At 39.6% G+C, this 16,756-nt stretch overlaps 2 protein-coding genes across 5 annotated transcripts in view; one reads left to right on the top strand and one right to left on the bottom strand.

Moving 5' to 3' along the window:
• Window positions 1-20: 20 nt before the first annotated feature.
• On the bottom strand, window positions 21-3,338 carry mkks (MKKS centrosomal shuttling protein). The gene is made up of 6 exons (XM_055029727.1): window positions 3,198-3,338; window positions 3,036-3,059; window positions 1,971-2,943; window positions 1,232-1,413; window positions 976-1,086; window positions 21-446 (listed from the first exon to the last, which is right to left on the bottom strand). The coding sequence occupies exons 1-6, from the start codon at window positions 3,243-3,245 to the stop codon at window positions 21-23; spliced, it is 1,764 nt and encodes a 587-aa protein (XP_054885702.1). The 5' UTR covers window positions 3,246-3,338.
• slx4ip (SLX4 interacting protein) overlaps window positions 2,876-16,756 on the top strand; it is a 43,328-nt gene continuing 29,447 nt past the window's right edge. The window contains exons 1-6 of one of the 4 annotated variants that reach the window (XM_055029728.1): window positions 2,876-3,007; window positions 3,517-3,585; window positions 4,963-5,034; window positions 5,465-5,504; window positions 13,468-13,572; window positions 13,766-13,892. In XM_055029728.1, the coding sequence (XP_054885703.1) occupies window positions 5,478-5,504; window positions 13,468-13,572; window positions 13,766-13,892 (259 nt within the window). In that variant the 5' untranslated portion in view covers window positions 2,876-3,007; window positions 3,517-3,585; window positions 4,963-5,034; window positions 5,465-5,477. Of the gene's footprint in view, window positions 3,008-3,323; window positions 3,586-4,732; window positions 4,773-4,962; window positions 5,035-5,464; window positions 5,505-13,467; window positions 13,573-13,765; window positions 13,893-16,756 lie in introns of those variants that run through there. The other 3 variants (XM_055029729.1, XM_055029731.1, XM_055029730.1) reach the window with 3 other exon arrangements.

The following is a 16,756-nucleotide window of genomic DNA, read 5'->3' on the forward strand; positions in this document are numbered from 1 at the left end:
TTGATAACACATCTTCTTAGTTAGTTCACATCCTGAATGACATATCTCACATCCAGTACAAGATTAGCAGTTTCCACCGCAACTTCTAACGCATTAACTTTAGCTGTGAAAGAGTCGAGTGCGGTCGGCTGCAGCGCCGCCGCTGTTAAGGGTGCCGGGGAGAACTCTGCATATTCAGTGGGCAGGTAGCTCCACTTTTTATTTTGGCAGCTTTGTACCACTCCACAGCCACAGAGTGCCGTAGCGTCCTCCAGGTGTTCCTCTGTAACATCTGAAGGGAGAGTCCAGTGGTGTGCGTGAGTCAGGTCGATGAAAGAAGCCCCATCGTCGTGCTGTAGAGATGTGGCCACCGACTCCAGAGAGCGGCAGAATGCCTCAGCAGCAAGAAGGTACTCTGTCTGTGAGCAGCCCAAAACAGGTGAGGACTCCGACACATCATTCTTGCTCTGTACAAGAAGACATAATTACAAAAGCTAAGATTCATACAAAGACCTAGACAGTATGGCTGAAAAACATATCACAATATAAGCGTTTCGAATTAGGTGATATCTATTTTTGTCCTAAATATCTGAAATACTGAAAAACTTGTGACATGACATTTTCTCTTTTATCCAGTTTTCACTGCATGCTTTTGTTTTTAAAAATAATTTAAGCAGTTACGAGGCAGGGTGGCAAAACCTTAAACTGATATTGCACAAGTTACTCAGCTGCAGGTTGTTGCTAGGTAACCAAAGACTGAGTGAGTTAATAGACCAAACTGTGGGAGGCAGAGTGGCTAAAATATTTTCTCTCTCTACATCTCCCAGAATGCCATGTGGTTCTGGGTCGGAGTTCGGTGAATATATATTGAAAATTCTATCAGACATATTATGTACTGACATTGATCCCGTGCCTATCATGATATATATTATTACTGATTTACTGGCCAGCCCTAGTAAAAGTAATGAAAAATTGATAAATGGAAAGGATTTCGACCTGGTGTCTGACATAAGCAGCTAAGTGTGTTTCAGTGCAGCCACCTCCCAGTAAAGCACACGGCTCCCTCAGAGTGAGCCTCAACACATGCTCTGTCTTCTGGCACACCAGCTGCATATAAAAACAGAGGCACAAAGAGGCATGTATCATTGAAGAACACTAGAACAACCATGCATTTTACATTCTTAGCTTCCTTTATTAATCTACCTTATGCATTAAAACCAACAATGCAGCTCTCGTCTCTATTTTATCTTACCTTCAGTTCATTTAGCATCGTTTCATTCCTGTGGCAGAGGATCATGGTACAGGTGGTTGTTTTTCCAGCAGGGTGTAAATGCATCTTTGTCTTGGATCCAAACTGCCTGACAATGACATTATGGACCTCCCCATAGGCTGCGCCTGGGATTGTGGTGTGCAGCGTGGCCACAGGTTGAGCACCTATTAGATAAGTAAACCAGTAGCAAAATGTACTTTAACTTAAAACTGCACACATTGATGAAACACAGTGTACATATAGGTGCTTACACTGGCTTCCAAAAGAATGCTATCAGCCTTAAGTTGTCCACATTTTGTCATTTTATAACTCACAATGTGATTTACTCTGATTATATGTGAAAGGTCAACACCAAAGTAATGGATAACTGTAAAATGAAAAAAATATATATACATTTTTCTCAATTTTTGCTTCGTAATAAAAATCTCTAATGTGTTTGTTTATTTGAGTTTAGCCACTCTTACTCTGATAATCCTACTTAAAATTAAGTGAATACCACCACTGAATTCAGAAATCCCCTATATAGTAAATGAATTGTCTAATCTGACCAACAGGGAGAACATTAATCACAAAAGCTATTGTACAAAAAAAGCTCCAAGAAGAAAACTAATGTTCAGAGATGCTTTGCATCTCCGTCACCATTATTATACATTTAAGCAATATTATGCAATATAGATTGTATTCGTACTTATCTGCATATTTGCTTGACACTAAGTCTTACCTGTCAGCTGAATAAGTGGCTCCATGAGGCTGATTCCAAGTCTCTCTATGACTATTACACCATTGCATGTCAAGTAGTGCTGCAGCACTGGGTGGATGACCTTCTGACACACAAATAACTTCACCTCATCTTTAAGTACCTGCTTTCCAAGTTCCAAAAGCTGATCCAGGATCTGTGAGTCAGTGTCCACGCCCTGATGCATCTCGATCCTACCATCTCCAAGTTCACTAATATCTCCAGCCAAAGATGCACTGAACAGAACCATACGCAGGGGACTACAAAGATTGCCAAGGGAAATGTTTTCAGGCGTGTCCAATAGTAGGCCTGGAAACACGGCTGATTCCAGCACAGAGTGTCCCTCTATTGGGATAGTAACTGTTCTGCCAAGCCGAACTTTATCTGGGATGTTGCAAGGAACAGTTAGAAGGAAGGCTTGAACAGCCAGCCTGCTGATGTGGGCTGATTCTGGTTCTGAAAGCACACAGGTCGGTTTGCTGGAGATGACACTGCGAGCTAAAGTTATCAAACTCTGGCTGCTGCAAAAGTCCAGCTTGACTTTACAACCACAGTCCGCTTGTTGTAGATGAGCAGTGCAGAGAGACAGAAGGTGCTTGTATACTCTGATTATCACGTCTTTCCTGAGGCCACACCTCCCTGCTTCTTCAATGAGAGACAGACAGAAAACAGAAGCGAACAAACCACAGTCACTGAAGCGGGAGACGTGATTCAGAATGGAGCCTTTTATCAGACTGATGATGGGATGAGAAGAGGAAATGGCTTGAAGGAGAACGGATGAGGTGGAGGTGGTCACGACGGCCCCTCCGATGTTGTTATGAACTTGTTTCAGCCTGCCAGTAGGACCGTAACAAGACTTGAGAAGCTCCTTAATCAGGCGCAGTTTGTTACAAACATCTGAGCTGTTCAGAGGAAGATCCGTACAGACAGAGGGGGATTTCTTCACGAGTCGAGACATCTGCATCAGTGAAGGATAACGTAAACTTAAAAAACTCGTTATGTACATCAACGCTGCTTCAAATGTAAGGGTGTCAACTTGCTATTACTCACTTCGTGTTTCTTAACACTGCCTAACTAAAACGTTAGCAAAAAATGCAAAGGTTTTAGATACATGCTTTAAACATATTAAGAAATATTACAGTCCTTTAAAATATTTGTTATTTTTAAAGTAAAATTGAGATTTTATTTAAGTAATTTAAATTAACGACATACAAAGTAGAAAAGAACAACAGGCACCATACGAACACCACTCGTTTCCATGGTAGCGGTTTCAGTGTTTAGTCCCACGCATGCCTTGTAGACTGGCCACTCATAATATGGCGGCTGTTGTGGCGTACTGATTCCATGGTCCTCAATGACCGCCCGTCGCATTTCACAGCAACTCCCTCAAGCTGATTCGTTTAGTTTACTCGCTTATTTTGTATTTTCACAGAAGATTTGAAAATATAACTTATGTGCACTATTTTATATTTTGATTAGGGTCTGTTTTCCTAATCTTCCCAGTAAAAACAATTTCTCTTATTTATGGCAGTTGGTGGACAGCAAAACACATTGAGGTCATCTCCAGGCGCTTCGCGTATGTCGTTCAAAACGTTTGGCGGTATGAAATTTTTTACATATCTCACGCTTTGTTTTGTCTGACTTACTTAATAGTGTGTAATTGTGATGCCATTTAGTAACAACCTTGTATGCACCCATTAATGGCAACGATTTGTCGTTTTTGAAGTTGGTTGTTTACTGAAGCAAATAAAATACTCGAGGTTTGATTTTAAACATGCCACTTTATGACACTCTTTAATATTTTTTGCATTTATTTGTTTTTACCATAATTTTAAATCAATCCAGTGGTTGTAGCTAAATTTCACAGCATTTCTGTGTTTTGCGTTTAGCAGTTGTTACTGTAGGACTATTTCCCTGTTTTTAGGGAATCTGAACCACGGTACTTTAATTGTTTAAAATTTAAGCTAGAGGGATGGCTAAACCTGGATTCACTTTATTTTTACGGCTTTATAAAAACTTGAAAGAGTCTGGAAATGATAAAGTCTTTCATTTATTTGTGATGACTCGCAAATAATCAATTGTGATAAAAACCCAGATAGAATTATATTCCTCTGCTTACAGATACTTTGAATCACAGTGAACGATTTGGAAAACTTTCATTTTAGATGTCCTACTTTCAGTGCAGAATAGCAACACTCTCCTCTTGTGGCTCTGCCTTGATGTTTTAGTTTGATATTCAATCTACAGGTTGAGCCCAACCATCCAATTTCAGCCACTTATGCCTGGATTCATGTGTTTTTTTCCCGAGGGTTCTGTAAATAGAGAACTGGGCCTTTTAGCTCAACTATTTCTTCACCATGACAAAGAAGCAGCTATGTTTCTTCAGGCAAAGCTCCAGTCAGTCTGTTTAACTTAGGCGCCGTCTTATCTTCCTCATAAAGAAGATAATGAGATATGTAAACTCTACTTGAGGCAAAGATTGACTCTTGACCTGAAAAGTGCAGTCCACCATTTTCTTGCTGGAAACCTTAGTCACAGACCTATATGAGATGACTCTCATCTCAGCCCCTTCAGACTGCTCGAGCACAGTCTGACTTTAGGTCAGACTGTCATGACTTTAGGCTGACCTTTATACTCCACATGATCTGCAAAAAGTAGAGCTGGAAGAGTCCCCTGTATCAGACTTAGATCTCACTGGAAAAACTTCCTGGCCTCGGAACACCTTGAGATCCCCAAAAAGCTCAAGGCTGTTACAACTCAGAGGGCTGCTACCTCTGAAATACTGAGGTTCATTACTGTTGTAAAGCTACAAAAAAGCTGTGTGAATTTTTATATGCATATATTGGCAATTATGCAAATTATGTTAATTCTGAGACTGTATTTTTTAAAAAAACACAGGATTTAGATTTCTCAAATCTGTGCTAGTTTGTCTTCCACTAAATTTCTGAAGAAGTAATTTCCTCTTTGTCTTTTACAGGTATTTGTAAGTGATGTAGATCAACTCTGTGCACATTTTACAGAAGAACCTAGAACTGGATCACCAAATAAGGTGGGTTACTTGCAAAAATGGTGTTAAAATGCTATGCATATGAAACATATAATTTCAATACTTTGCAATCACTGCAGATTATTTTAGTCCATGTTTGACTTCTTAAAGACTAGTTTAAGGGCATCGGAGATGCTGTTTTATTTTTTTTAATAATTAAAATAAGCATAACTCATGTAATATTTAAAGAAATAGTTTGCCCTGTCTTGTATTTTTTTCTATAAATATGATCAAATCTTAGATTTTCAACTTGAAGTAGTTTTCACAACTACAAACTATTTTCCAGTTCACTGAAAAGTAGATTTCTCAAATCTTTGCTAGTTTGTCCTCCACTAAATTGTGAAGAAGCCATTTCCTTTTTGTGTCTTTTAAAGATATTTGTTAGGATCTTTGGTCAATACTTTAGATATTGTTCCTGTGTTCTTGTTGTCAGGTGGTGTGAAGCAATGTCTCCCTTCAAGTTTGTCATTAAGGTAGGTAGAGCAAGTCAAACTCCAAAGGCCCTGTGTACCATGAATTAATTTGATATTAGAGAGCATGTCTATCATATTTCATAAAAAAATTTCAGACATTGATTTGCAAAAAACAAATCTATCCTTTGACACCTTGCAGAGTTAATGTTAGAATTTCAGAAATTGTGATGATATTTTCAAAATGAAAAATAAATAAAAAATAATCTGATCCCATAATGATGGCTTTTGTGCATACTATTTGATTACTGACAAACTTTGCACTTGACCATTCCACTTTTGTCCTGTTGCAACTGTAAATGCAGTATTGTTTTGATTTGGGGAAACAAACTGCCTGATTAAGTGGATAGTTATTCAGCCTTCGTTGTATACAAATAATCAGCATCAATCAATATTATGTACGATCACATTTTGCCTCGGTTACAACTGTACTGTCTTGCTTTTCCTGACAGTTTAGTTGGAAGGGCATACATTTGGTGCCACAATATTTACATTTTTAGATGATAAGTTGAACAGTGCTCTGTGAGATATGATAGTGTGGAATAATGTTTTAAACCCTAACCTTACTTTAACTTTTTCTCATCCCTGACCTGTCTCCTGTGTTTCTTGGTCTTTGTGATGCTGACCTCTAACAAACCTCAGAGGCCTTCACAGAACAGCTGGATTTTTATTGAATTGCACACAGTTGGACTCATTTTACTAACTGGTTTAGGTCTAGATGCTTGCAGTGAATTTTTTAAGGGTATTTGAGTAAAGGAGGCTGATTACAAATTAAATTTAGACTTTGTCTGTGTTTAAAAACATTATAAAACAATTAATCATTTTCTGAAATGCATTATGTTGGGTATGAAAACAACAGGCGAGCTGTTCAATGACTGCTGGCGAGAGGCACCCGAGACTCTAAGGATAAGCAGGATGGACAGCTTTTCTTCTCTTCATGGATGATTTTTCTTTGTCCACTAGAGGGGAGTACAGATATGCTTTTCAGCTTCTCCCCACTGTGGCGTGCTTAAGTGTCTGATCTCCTTGTCCAATTTTTCACTGACTAACCCTTGATCCTGTTGGTAATGGGCTCAAGCATCCAGCACAAGAGAAACTTGCTCTATTAAAAAAAGCCGTGCAGTTCATCCTCAGTCAGTTTCTCTCTCAGGAATAATACACGTCAGATGTTTTTGTTGAGTGCAGGAAAGCTGCTGCTCTCTCTTTTTGTTGATGTTTCATTTATTGAGAGGCTTGGATGAGGGCTGCAGACATTTGCGCTGATCTCTCACATCCTCCCTAATGCTACATGCGCCTAGATGACCAGATATTGGATTCAGTCTCCTTATTTGTTTCATATGCATGCCTGCATACGGGTTAACCCACCACCACCCCCACTGGCTGGTTGTGGGAGAGTAAAACCCTGAAGGTTCAAGGAATGTTCCGTCCCACTTGGCACATAATGATACTGTTGTGTTAGTCGGCCTGAGAAAATGCGCACAGCCTCCACCACTCTTAACCAACTAACCACGAACAAGTATGTTAAAATGAATCAGTCCAAACAAAAGCAGCCAAAGCTCAGCCCATGACTTCTCATAAGACAAAACAAGTTTTTTTTTAAATGATTTAAATTCTTAGAAAATCTGTTGCTTGTCTGTATAGCATAATATTTGTCAAAGGATTTCTGAGGAACTTTCATGAATTTTTAGCCACGTAAAGAAGGCTGTTCAGTTGTTTTATGATTCTGTCTCCCTGAAGTGTTTTTAAAGCTGCTCCCTCGGTGGATCTGTAGAGCTGCACTAGGTTGTGGTATGCTCCTTCTTAAAAGGGCTTAGACTATATAGTGACCTGCCACTTCTCAGACCTCCCGAAAAGGGGGCCTGCAGGCTTAAAAACATGATCCACCGATATGCTTGCTTGTCTGGCAGTACGTTACTGCAGCAGATCTGCCTTCTATTAGCATTATTCACTGCTGACTTTCCAGCCGCCCCGAGTTCTTGTCTAAGGCCGAGATGTTTCCTTTTTTTTTTTTTTTTAGAAACTAAACCGTTTGAGGTATTGCAGAGCAGTTTAATGTCAGAGGTTTATGTGCTGCGTAGTGTTGTCACTCTGTAGATGAGCTCATGGAGGACCACACATAGTGCATTGAGCAAAATATTTGAGATTTTTGCGAATGGAAACAAATTGATTCTTCCCAGGTTCATGAAACAAAACAAAGCAAAACAAAAAGATTAAAAAAATAATCAGTTTTCCATCTTTTGGCTGCACTTTTGCCTCGCAAAAGTATTCATATCGTGGAACCTTTCATATTTTGTCACGTTACAAGCAAAAGATATCTTTTGAGATGAAGTCCCTTATCAGGTTTGCACATCTTGAATCTGAACTCTTTGCTCATTCTTCATATTCATGAATATGCTTCAATCCAAACAACTCCACTGTGTTTCTGGCTCAAAGTTGTTGTCCTGCTGGAAGACGAACCTCCTATCCTGTCTTCAGTCTCATGCAGCCTCTAACAGGGTTTCTGTCAAGATTGCCCTTTATTTAGCTCCATTGTTGTTTGAAGTTTTTGATGGTAATGAGACAAAATGTGCCAAACATACTTTTGCAAGATTCTGTATATTTCCAAATGGGACCCAACACTTCCCAGCTTGTTATTTCTGCCTATTATTTTCACCAGTGTATGCCTATGCTTTGTTTGCTGAGTTGTTACCTGGAGATATTCCTGTCTGTTCTTGCTGTTGAAATTCCACTCCTGGGTTGTGTCTCTCTCTTTTTTGTGTCATCAAATAAAAAAGGACTCAGGTGTGCTAATATTTCAATGAATCAAGGGAGTTTTGCACTCGGACGGAACGCTTCCGTCTGCCAATTTTAAATAGCATAAATCTGTGTTAGTTAAGACTCACGTTTTCTGTGTAGTTTGCCCATTTTAAGAAATTGGAAAGGAGATAAGTTGTTCTTTTTTAGGGGAAACCCAGGTGACTCACTGCACAGAGAGAGAGAGAAAGAGAGAGCTGGGAATGAAGCAAATAAAGCCAAAAAGCAGGTCTGTCAAGCCTGCACTTCTAAGAGCTCCCCTGGGTTTTCTGCAGATTGCAAAGAGAGAGAGTCAGAAAAAGAGAGACACAAAGGCAGAGAGGGGGAGATGCAAGTTTTATTGAGTGAGACTGCATCCCCAACCCCTTCCCTCCCAGTGTAAACATCTGTGGCTGGTTAGTGTTAGCCTCTGAGCTAAGTGCAGTCCGAGAAGGTCTGGTTCTTATACTGTTCGATAGCAGTGGCAAAGGGCAGCGAGGTGGGGAGGCGGGTGAGGCTGCTCCCAGATTTTGGGCCCGGTGCCCAATTCGAAGCGGCTCAGGCAGGAGGATGGAGAGTCGGGTCTGGGAGTGAGATAAGGGAAGGTGGAGAGTGTTCTGGGAACTGAAAGTGATACACACCAGAACTCTGAAGACTAGAAAAGGCAAAGTGGCCATCAGAAAGTTGAAGTCAGGACGTGTTTGCCTGCAGAAAGAAGTAAGAATGTTTTCTCCTCTGGAGAGGCAACTTAAGTCTCTGATTCATACTGCGACTCTCATCCATGCCTCTTGAACTATTAACAATTATCTTAGTAATTGGTTATTCTGATGATTATATGCAATAATAAAACATGCAAATATATATTTTCTGTTTTTTGTTGTTTTTTTTAATCTTTAATGCAATATAAATATATTTTTTGTACAGTTTTATCTTAATTGCTGCTTTGACTATTCAGATTAAAATTAACTTTGTTTTGATGAATCTACATTACAAAAAAAATGAAACAAAAGGAAGCAAACCATTCTTCTACTAATTGGCGTTTACTTAGTCTGTATAATCCAGTTAATGATTCGTCAATTACCAAATTAGTTGGTTGTCTTTTTTTAATAATTGATTCAAGATAGATGAGGAGCTAAAGCTAAATTTAGGGTAATCCTGGAAGAAAATCTGTTTGAGGCTGTAAAATACTAGCTACAAATGAAGCACAGGTTTACCTTCCAGGGAGACTAAAACCCTTAGACATGGCCTAGTCAAAGTTGAGAGCTTGATCCAGTTGGGAATCAGTGGCAAGACTGTCCAAGAAGATGAAGCTGAAGCTTTGCAAAAAATTTCAGTCTCTATATGTGCAAAGTTGCTGGAATTGCACCAAATGCAGGAAACCCTTTTTGTATTTTGCTATGATGCAGCACTTTTTTTTCTATGATGCAGTACTTTGTCATAAAATAGATAAGACTTATGCTTGGAATTTGATTCAATCTGTGAAAAAGCTGAAGTTGAATGGGTACGTTTGGGGAACACTGGGTAATATTGATCACTTTGGCAACAAGGTCACATAGTATAAAGAAGGTAATCTTAGCCTGCAGGAAGACTCAGTCCTATTCATCTATTCAGTGACAGCACACAAAAGATGGCACAATAAAGGATTTGGTATTAAGTAGCGCTTCTCGCTACCTCTGCTCAGGAATTTTGAAGGCTGGTGCAGGACGATGAACAAAGCAGTGCTGGTCCACTTTAAAAAGCCTGAATAGACACTTCCTTTACAACTTACTGCCTTATCAAAACAACAACACTTGCTATGAGCCTTAAACGTGTCAAACCAGCTATACGAAGTGGAAATACTCTTAAACTGTCTGGGATAGATTTAGAACGCTTCTGGGTGTTCTTAAGATAATTATAAGGCCATTAAAGTGAGCTTTGAGGTTGTTTGTTTTGTCTTCATATTCAGCAGCAAGCGGGGTATTTCCCCTTTAGTAAATGAATTCAAATCCCTTTCAATGTACAACAATATCTCATTAGACTCTGCAGGGAAATTTTACTTGGGCCTCATAGGGCCTGCAAGGATTTACAGGGTCGTAGGTCATGGCATAGTTCAGCCAGGAGACCACTGATCACTCTTTGTGCTAGGAGTTGACTAAATTAGCCCACATGATCAGATTGTAGTCAGAGCCTTTGTGTAAAATTAGATTTGGCTGTTTTTTTGTATTATCTGGTCCACTCAACTCAACACAATTGTCCTTTTTAAAAACGCTTCAGTAGATCCAACAGCACGGTCTGAGCTCAGGGAATGGGCACTCCTGCCATAAATCTGTTCCTTCCTCAAACCGGCACTTTCCCTTTGCAAATTAATTGGTTCCTCATTAGGATGATTGCATTAGTAACCATTCCTGACTAACTCACCCCTCCTCGTTTCTGAGCGGTCTGTAGGATCACATGCTGCTTTGTGCAAGAGGACACTGTTGATCATCAACATCCAGTTCCCAGTTGCGTCTCATCTCCTGATCTCATGTGATAACAGCAACTTGGTCTGATTTTTTGCTCGATGTTCGCCTTTCAGTCCTGAAACGCTCAATAAGAAGCACAGAAAACGCGTCAGCTTGCTGCACAATCTCCTTCAACTTTACACTCTATAAAGCTCTTTTGATATGGAGAGGTTTAACTGAAACCCATAAGTTGTTCAACTGTTTACATACATCGAATAAAAAGACACACACCCATTCTTCCCCTCACTCTATGAATTTACAAACATCTATTGTTTCAGGTTAGTTAGAATTGGCAAATTCTCTTTGCCACATGCCACAACATTGACATAAAGAACATGTTTTTGATTTCTTTCTGGTTTTAAGTGAAGAATGCAAATTAGTGAATAGCAGGACATTTTTTATTAATAAAATTCACTTCAATTGGTGTCAAAAAAGAAACACATGAATCAATAGGTACTACTTTAGAGTATTCTGCATGCTTATGCAACCATGTTTTTGCACCCTTTTTAACATCTTGTTTTTTTGGCCACTAATGGAGTAAAGGTGAGGAAAAATATTATATCCATGTTGGTCTCGTACTTTTTCTTCCCGTGTTTTAAAAGTCAGTCTTTTGAGACTTGGTATGAGAATCCCACTCTGCATATGTCAAGTCCACTACTGGGGTTCATGCTTTGATTGACAAGGTCTGACCCTTTGTTGCTAGGCTTTCCCATGCATGGGTAGTCGTCAGAGGCCACCAGTCACCGGTGGACCACTGTGAGACAAAGGTCACAACATGAAGAGAATACTCATCCATTGGGGATGAGCTGATACTGACAGGACACATGCATAGAGAAATATTATGTAGGATGTGGCACATAACATGGGACTTTTTTTTTTTTTTTTTTTTTAGATCCAGAGCATTCTCACCCCTTTGAAAGTTTGACAAAGACAACACATTGTGTTTTCACTATGCCCAAGGAATAGTGCAGCAGAGCCCAAGAAAAATATTCTGTAGAAGAAATAGAGACGCTCCCTGATCAGTCATATGGGGGCGCCCTCTCCTCTGCTTGAGCTTGTAGGGGAAACCAGGAAGCAGCTTCACTTTATTAATTTTCTAACAGAAAGACAATGAGAACTGAAAACGTTCCCATGGGAAGAAGAATATGCAAAATATTTGGCAGCTCTATTTGAATGGTGGTTTTATGTAGCTTTTTGTACAATTTGACTAAACATTCACAGCCCAGCTCTTGTTTTATGACGGCAGATAAGATAATCAGTATTTCCTTTTAATGTTTTGAGACAAAGTTGTGAGAAAGGCAGCAGAGTAAATTCTGCAGTAGCAGAGCCTTCCCTTATACAACTTCTCTTGACATCCTGAGAATAAGGTCAGAGGAGCATCCCTTCAGTTTAAGTTGGGACATTTAGTCATCCTGTCTGGGGTCCTGAAGCTCAGGGGACAAGCCTGACTCACAACAAAGGCCTGAGTTTGGAAAAACATTCTCTGTTGTAAAACCAGTAGCTCTGCTTTCAGTACTGCTCTTTCCCAGGTCTGCAGAGGGAGCCTGGAATCTATGTCAGGACTTTGGATCTTTTTGTTTTCTTTTTGTTTTTGTTTTTTTGGGAGCAATGATGGTTGCTCCTCTGTCTTGGGTGTGGGTGGTCGCGGTCTATCCGTTACTTCCTCGTCCAGGGAGAGGTGAAGTTCACACGAGACTCACATCCAGTTGTTCTCTGCTGCCGGCAGCTTTTGCACTGATGTGCAAAGTCGTTTTAGCCTGACAAAGATGGAACAGCTGTCTGGCCGCCTTGCCTGTTAATTAAATATCATCCACATCTTTTCATGTTATATTAACAAACTTCAGTTGACTTTTATGTGATAAAGCAACATGAAATAATTCCATAAAAATGCAAAGTGGAATGAAAAGGATTAATTATTTTGATTTATTTATTTTAATTTATAGACAAAAATCTGAAATGTGATGCAAGCATTTGGATTTAGCTCTCCTTTAATCAATATTTTAAAAAAAATGCATGTGTTCATTTTCTAGTATACGTTTCTAAACTGGATTTGAAGCTTTTTTGTGCAGAAATAATGTACATTTTAAATTTTTTTGACTCAGTTGCAAATTTCTTTGGATTTACAGGACAGCTGTATTTATATTTCAATTGATTTATAAGATGACTTTGGATAATGAAGTGGGGATGCTTACAGATGCATTCTGCTGTTTTTATTTGTAAATAAAACAGTTTCCTTTTCCCTTCACTTTGTTCTTTTTATCAGGTAAAATCCCAACAAAATATATTGAGGTTTGTGGCTTTCACATAAAAACATGCGGGTATCAATACTTTTGGAAGCTCACTGTTGTCAGCCTTTTCCATAATGCTTTGCAAGCAAGGAGAGTGAATGGAAAACCTTTGCATTTAACAAGCATCTTTCTGCAATCTGTTGTGGCTGGAGGCAAGAGCTCTATTGCAAAATAGTTTTGTGTTGTGAGATGGAAAATATGAGGAAACAGACAGGGTCATACATTTTTTGTGTAAAGAAGTCGGTAAAGATAGCTTGACTGCAAAATGAGAGGGAGGGGACTGATGCTGTGAGTGGCCTGGGGCTTGTGTTTGAGGACACGGGAGGTCGTTGTGGTTTGCCTCGCTGTCAGTCACTTACACTCTGATTTCCTTTGTTCCCTGTGTGCTCAACAACCTGTGACTATTTTTCTCTCTTTGTTTAACAGTGTGGGAACTTTGCTGTGCTGGTGGATCTGCATGTTTTGCCCCTGGGGAGCCCAGAGTCCACCAGCTGGTTTATCGCAGACCAAGTTGAGGTACAGAGCAAGCAAGTAAATAAGTTTAAAAAACAAAACAAAAAAAAAGGTTTTTTTTTTTCCTTCAGGCACTTGTACAGTTTCTGTGCTTACCTGTCAAGTAGACCTTCCTCTCTTCTGCTGTTTGACTCCTGCTGCAATCATGTCTAAATTCAAACCTTTCCTAGCAGTTTACCTACATTTACATGGCAAACTTCTGCCTTTGCAGGAGGTTGCATCCCTTGTTCGTGACCCAGTAGACCAGAGGGTTAAGCAATATGAAGAGGTTCTGCATGTTAGAAGACGAACTAAACAGAAGAAGGAGTTGGCCCCTGCTTCGGCCTTCTTTGTGAGAGGTAATCCAGAGAGATCCACTGATCAGAATCTCTCAGGCCCATACTGATTTCTCGGTTGCTTACAGGTGTGTTAATTTTTCACCAATACATATATCTCTTACCTTAAACTTAAACAAAGTACATTGTGTTGAGAGATGCATTTGTCTTTTCAATAGGGGCTGACGCCATTAAATGAATGGGGCTGGTTGGCAAATTTGGGTTTTCAGTTCACTGATCAGATCCGAACTAAGGAAAATCTGCCTAATCTAATCGTCTGCATCTTTTTCCTCATTCTTCCAAAATAAAGTCGTCTTTGCCTTCCTTCATTTTTGTCTTAGGTGTGTCTTCCGTCAACTGCGAGGTTATTGATTTGTTTTGACTGTTAACGGAAACCATTACTCCATTAAATTATGGTGCCGAAACGATTATCATGAGCAGGATGGGAAAGGAATCACAAAACCGTCAAAACCATTTTTTTTATGTTCATTTTTTTCTGAGATGTGTGGGTGTAAAGACAACACAACCAGTCAGGACACGGCAGAGTCCTACACCCAGGGCGTGACCCGTGGAGGCGAGCGCTGATATGAGACTTTTTATATTGTGTAGCGTTGTTTGGCTTGGCATGTCTTCCATGTTTGTTCATACAAGATGTAAATCTGTTAAAGCAGTAAGCGTTGGTTTCTCTCCTATTGGTGGGACATTTGTGGACTCTTTCTGCCCGCATTTGTATTTGAGTGGAAAATTAATCAAAAACAGCTGCTAATGCATGCACAGTCATTGAGCATGATCAACAGATTATGCAGATATGGGAGTCAGTTAAGGTCATTAATTCTTTTTTTTCTTTCTTTTTTAAATGTGTGCACATTCCCTCAGCGACGTGCAGACTTGACTTTGAAGCACCAACTAAGGCTAGCATTTAAGGAACCTCCAGCTGTGAGTTGTAAGACAGACGCATTTGTTACAGGTAGCGTTTAAGCACTGTTAAACTGGGCTCACTCAGCGGTGCAGCACTGTGGGAGTGGGATTACAGGGCAGTCAATCTCATAAAGTTTCTACCCTGGCTACTCCTCTGCCTCTCGTGCATGTACATGCACCATGCCTTGCAAAGATGTTCCTCTCGAACTTTTCTGCATTTCTTTTTATGTTACAACCGCAAACCTCAATGTATTTTATTGCTTATGTGACAGACTAACACAAAATATGACATGATTATGAAGTGGAAAGAAATTTCAAAACATACTTTTAATCTGATAAGGGCTGCATAGAAACTCTTATGACCGTTACTTTAATAATCTTACATAAAATCCAGTGTACCTGAGGTTACAACTTGTTAGAGGAGTAAATAGAATCCAAATGTGTAATCTAAGCTAAGAATGAACGTATCTGTTCATTCTTAACGTTCTCTTATTTTGTTTGAGAACATTTTTCTGAGAAGCAAGTGAGAGATACAACGTTCTTTGAGTGAGGGCTGGCAGAAAGCTAAAAAAAGTCTAATCTAAACTTTGTCACAAGCCATGTGTGGGTGACCCAGCAAACATGAAGAAAAAGATCAGATGAGACAAAACAGGAACTGTTTTACAAGCAAAGCACTGCACTCTGGTAAAACCTTATTAATATTTAAAAAAAAAAAACATGACAAAGACTGTTATGCTGTGGGAATGTGATTTTTTTTTCTTCTTTCAGCATGTACATGAAAAGCTGATAAGAGTTCATGGAAAGGTGGATGGAATTACATACATGTAAATCCTGGGAACAAAACTTGTTTGAGGTGTCAGAAGACTTGAGACTGAAGCAACGGTTCACCCTCCAGCTGCAGTGAAGTACTTTAGATTACTTAATATTTATCTGTTAAAATGGCCCTGTCAAAGTAAAACCTGAATTTAATTGAGAACATGTGGCAAGAGTGAAAAAACATAAATGACCATTTACTCATGTTCTTCATCCAATCTGAGGGTTGGGCAATTTTTCAGTCAGACATACCTTAAAAAACTTGCAATTCAGACTTACAAGGGATAGCATAAATGCATGCCACCTTTTCAGATTTTTTTGTTACAAAAAAAAAAAAGACATGAAAAATGTGGAAAACTTAGCCTTTTCCTTCCACTTTCCAATTATGGACTAATTTTTGTGACCTGTCACCTGCTTTTCTTGTTCATGTTTACTTACAAGTGGATCACGAGTGGAGGGAGTCATAGGAACGACTGTGTTGCACAGTTTATATCCTCCTACATGTGAATAAGCTGCCAGTGTACGGTTACTGAAATGCCTGACTCGTATTTCCAGTGACAGACGGAGGAGAGACAGCCATCTCTAATGATGAAGATCACAGACTGAAGCCCCATGTTTCTACACACAGATACACCCCACTGCATGAACAAGGGAACCATCACTATTTCACTAGTTAAATATGCATGTGAAAATTATTAAGCTCCTTACAGATTTGCCAAAATGAAGATAGCCAGTGGAACACGACGTGATACTCAACCCCCCTCCTCCTTAAGAATTAAGTACAGAGCCTGTCTGTTCTATAAGCAGATAATATGCTTACCTAACATCAAACTGTCCGGAGGCAATGACTGAAACTGCAGTTCAGTTATTTTACAATAAAATTGTATTGGAAGGAGGCGTCTATGTGTCTAAACATGTTCACACGTCCTGTATGTCGTTGCATTAGGAAGAAAGTGTCAGGTGCTGATATCTGGCCTGAGAATAGGCCAGAGGAGCTGCGGTGTGATTGTGGGCCCTGTGTGAGGCAGCGTTTGAATCAGTGCCAGTGTGAAATCACAGGGGCAGTATAAACAGGGTAGCAGCCTCAGCTGTTGGCACTACAAATGAGCCATCAACAGCTTAAAGCATTCCAAAGCCCTTCAGAGCAAACGTTTGTA

Source organism: Poeciliopsis prolifica, unplaced genomic scaffold, assembly GCF_027474105.1.
Source record: "Poeciliopsis prolifica strain line A6 unplaced genomic scaffold, Auburn_PproV2 SCAFFOLD005, whole genome shotgun sequence".
Taxonomy (NCBI): domain Eukaryota; kingdom Metazoa; phylum Chordata; class Actinopteri; order Cyprinodontiformes; family Poeciliidae; genus Poeciliopsis; species Poeciliopsis prolifica.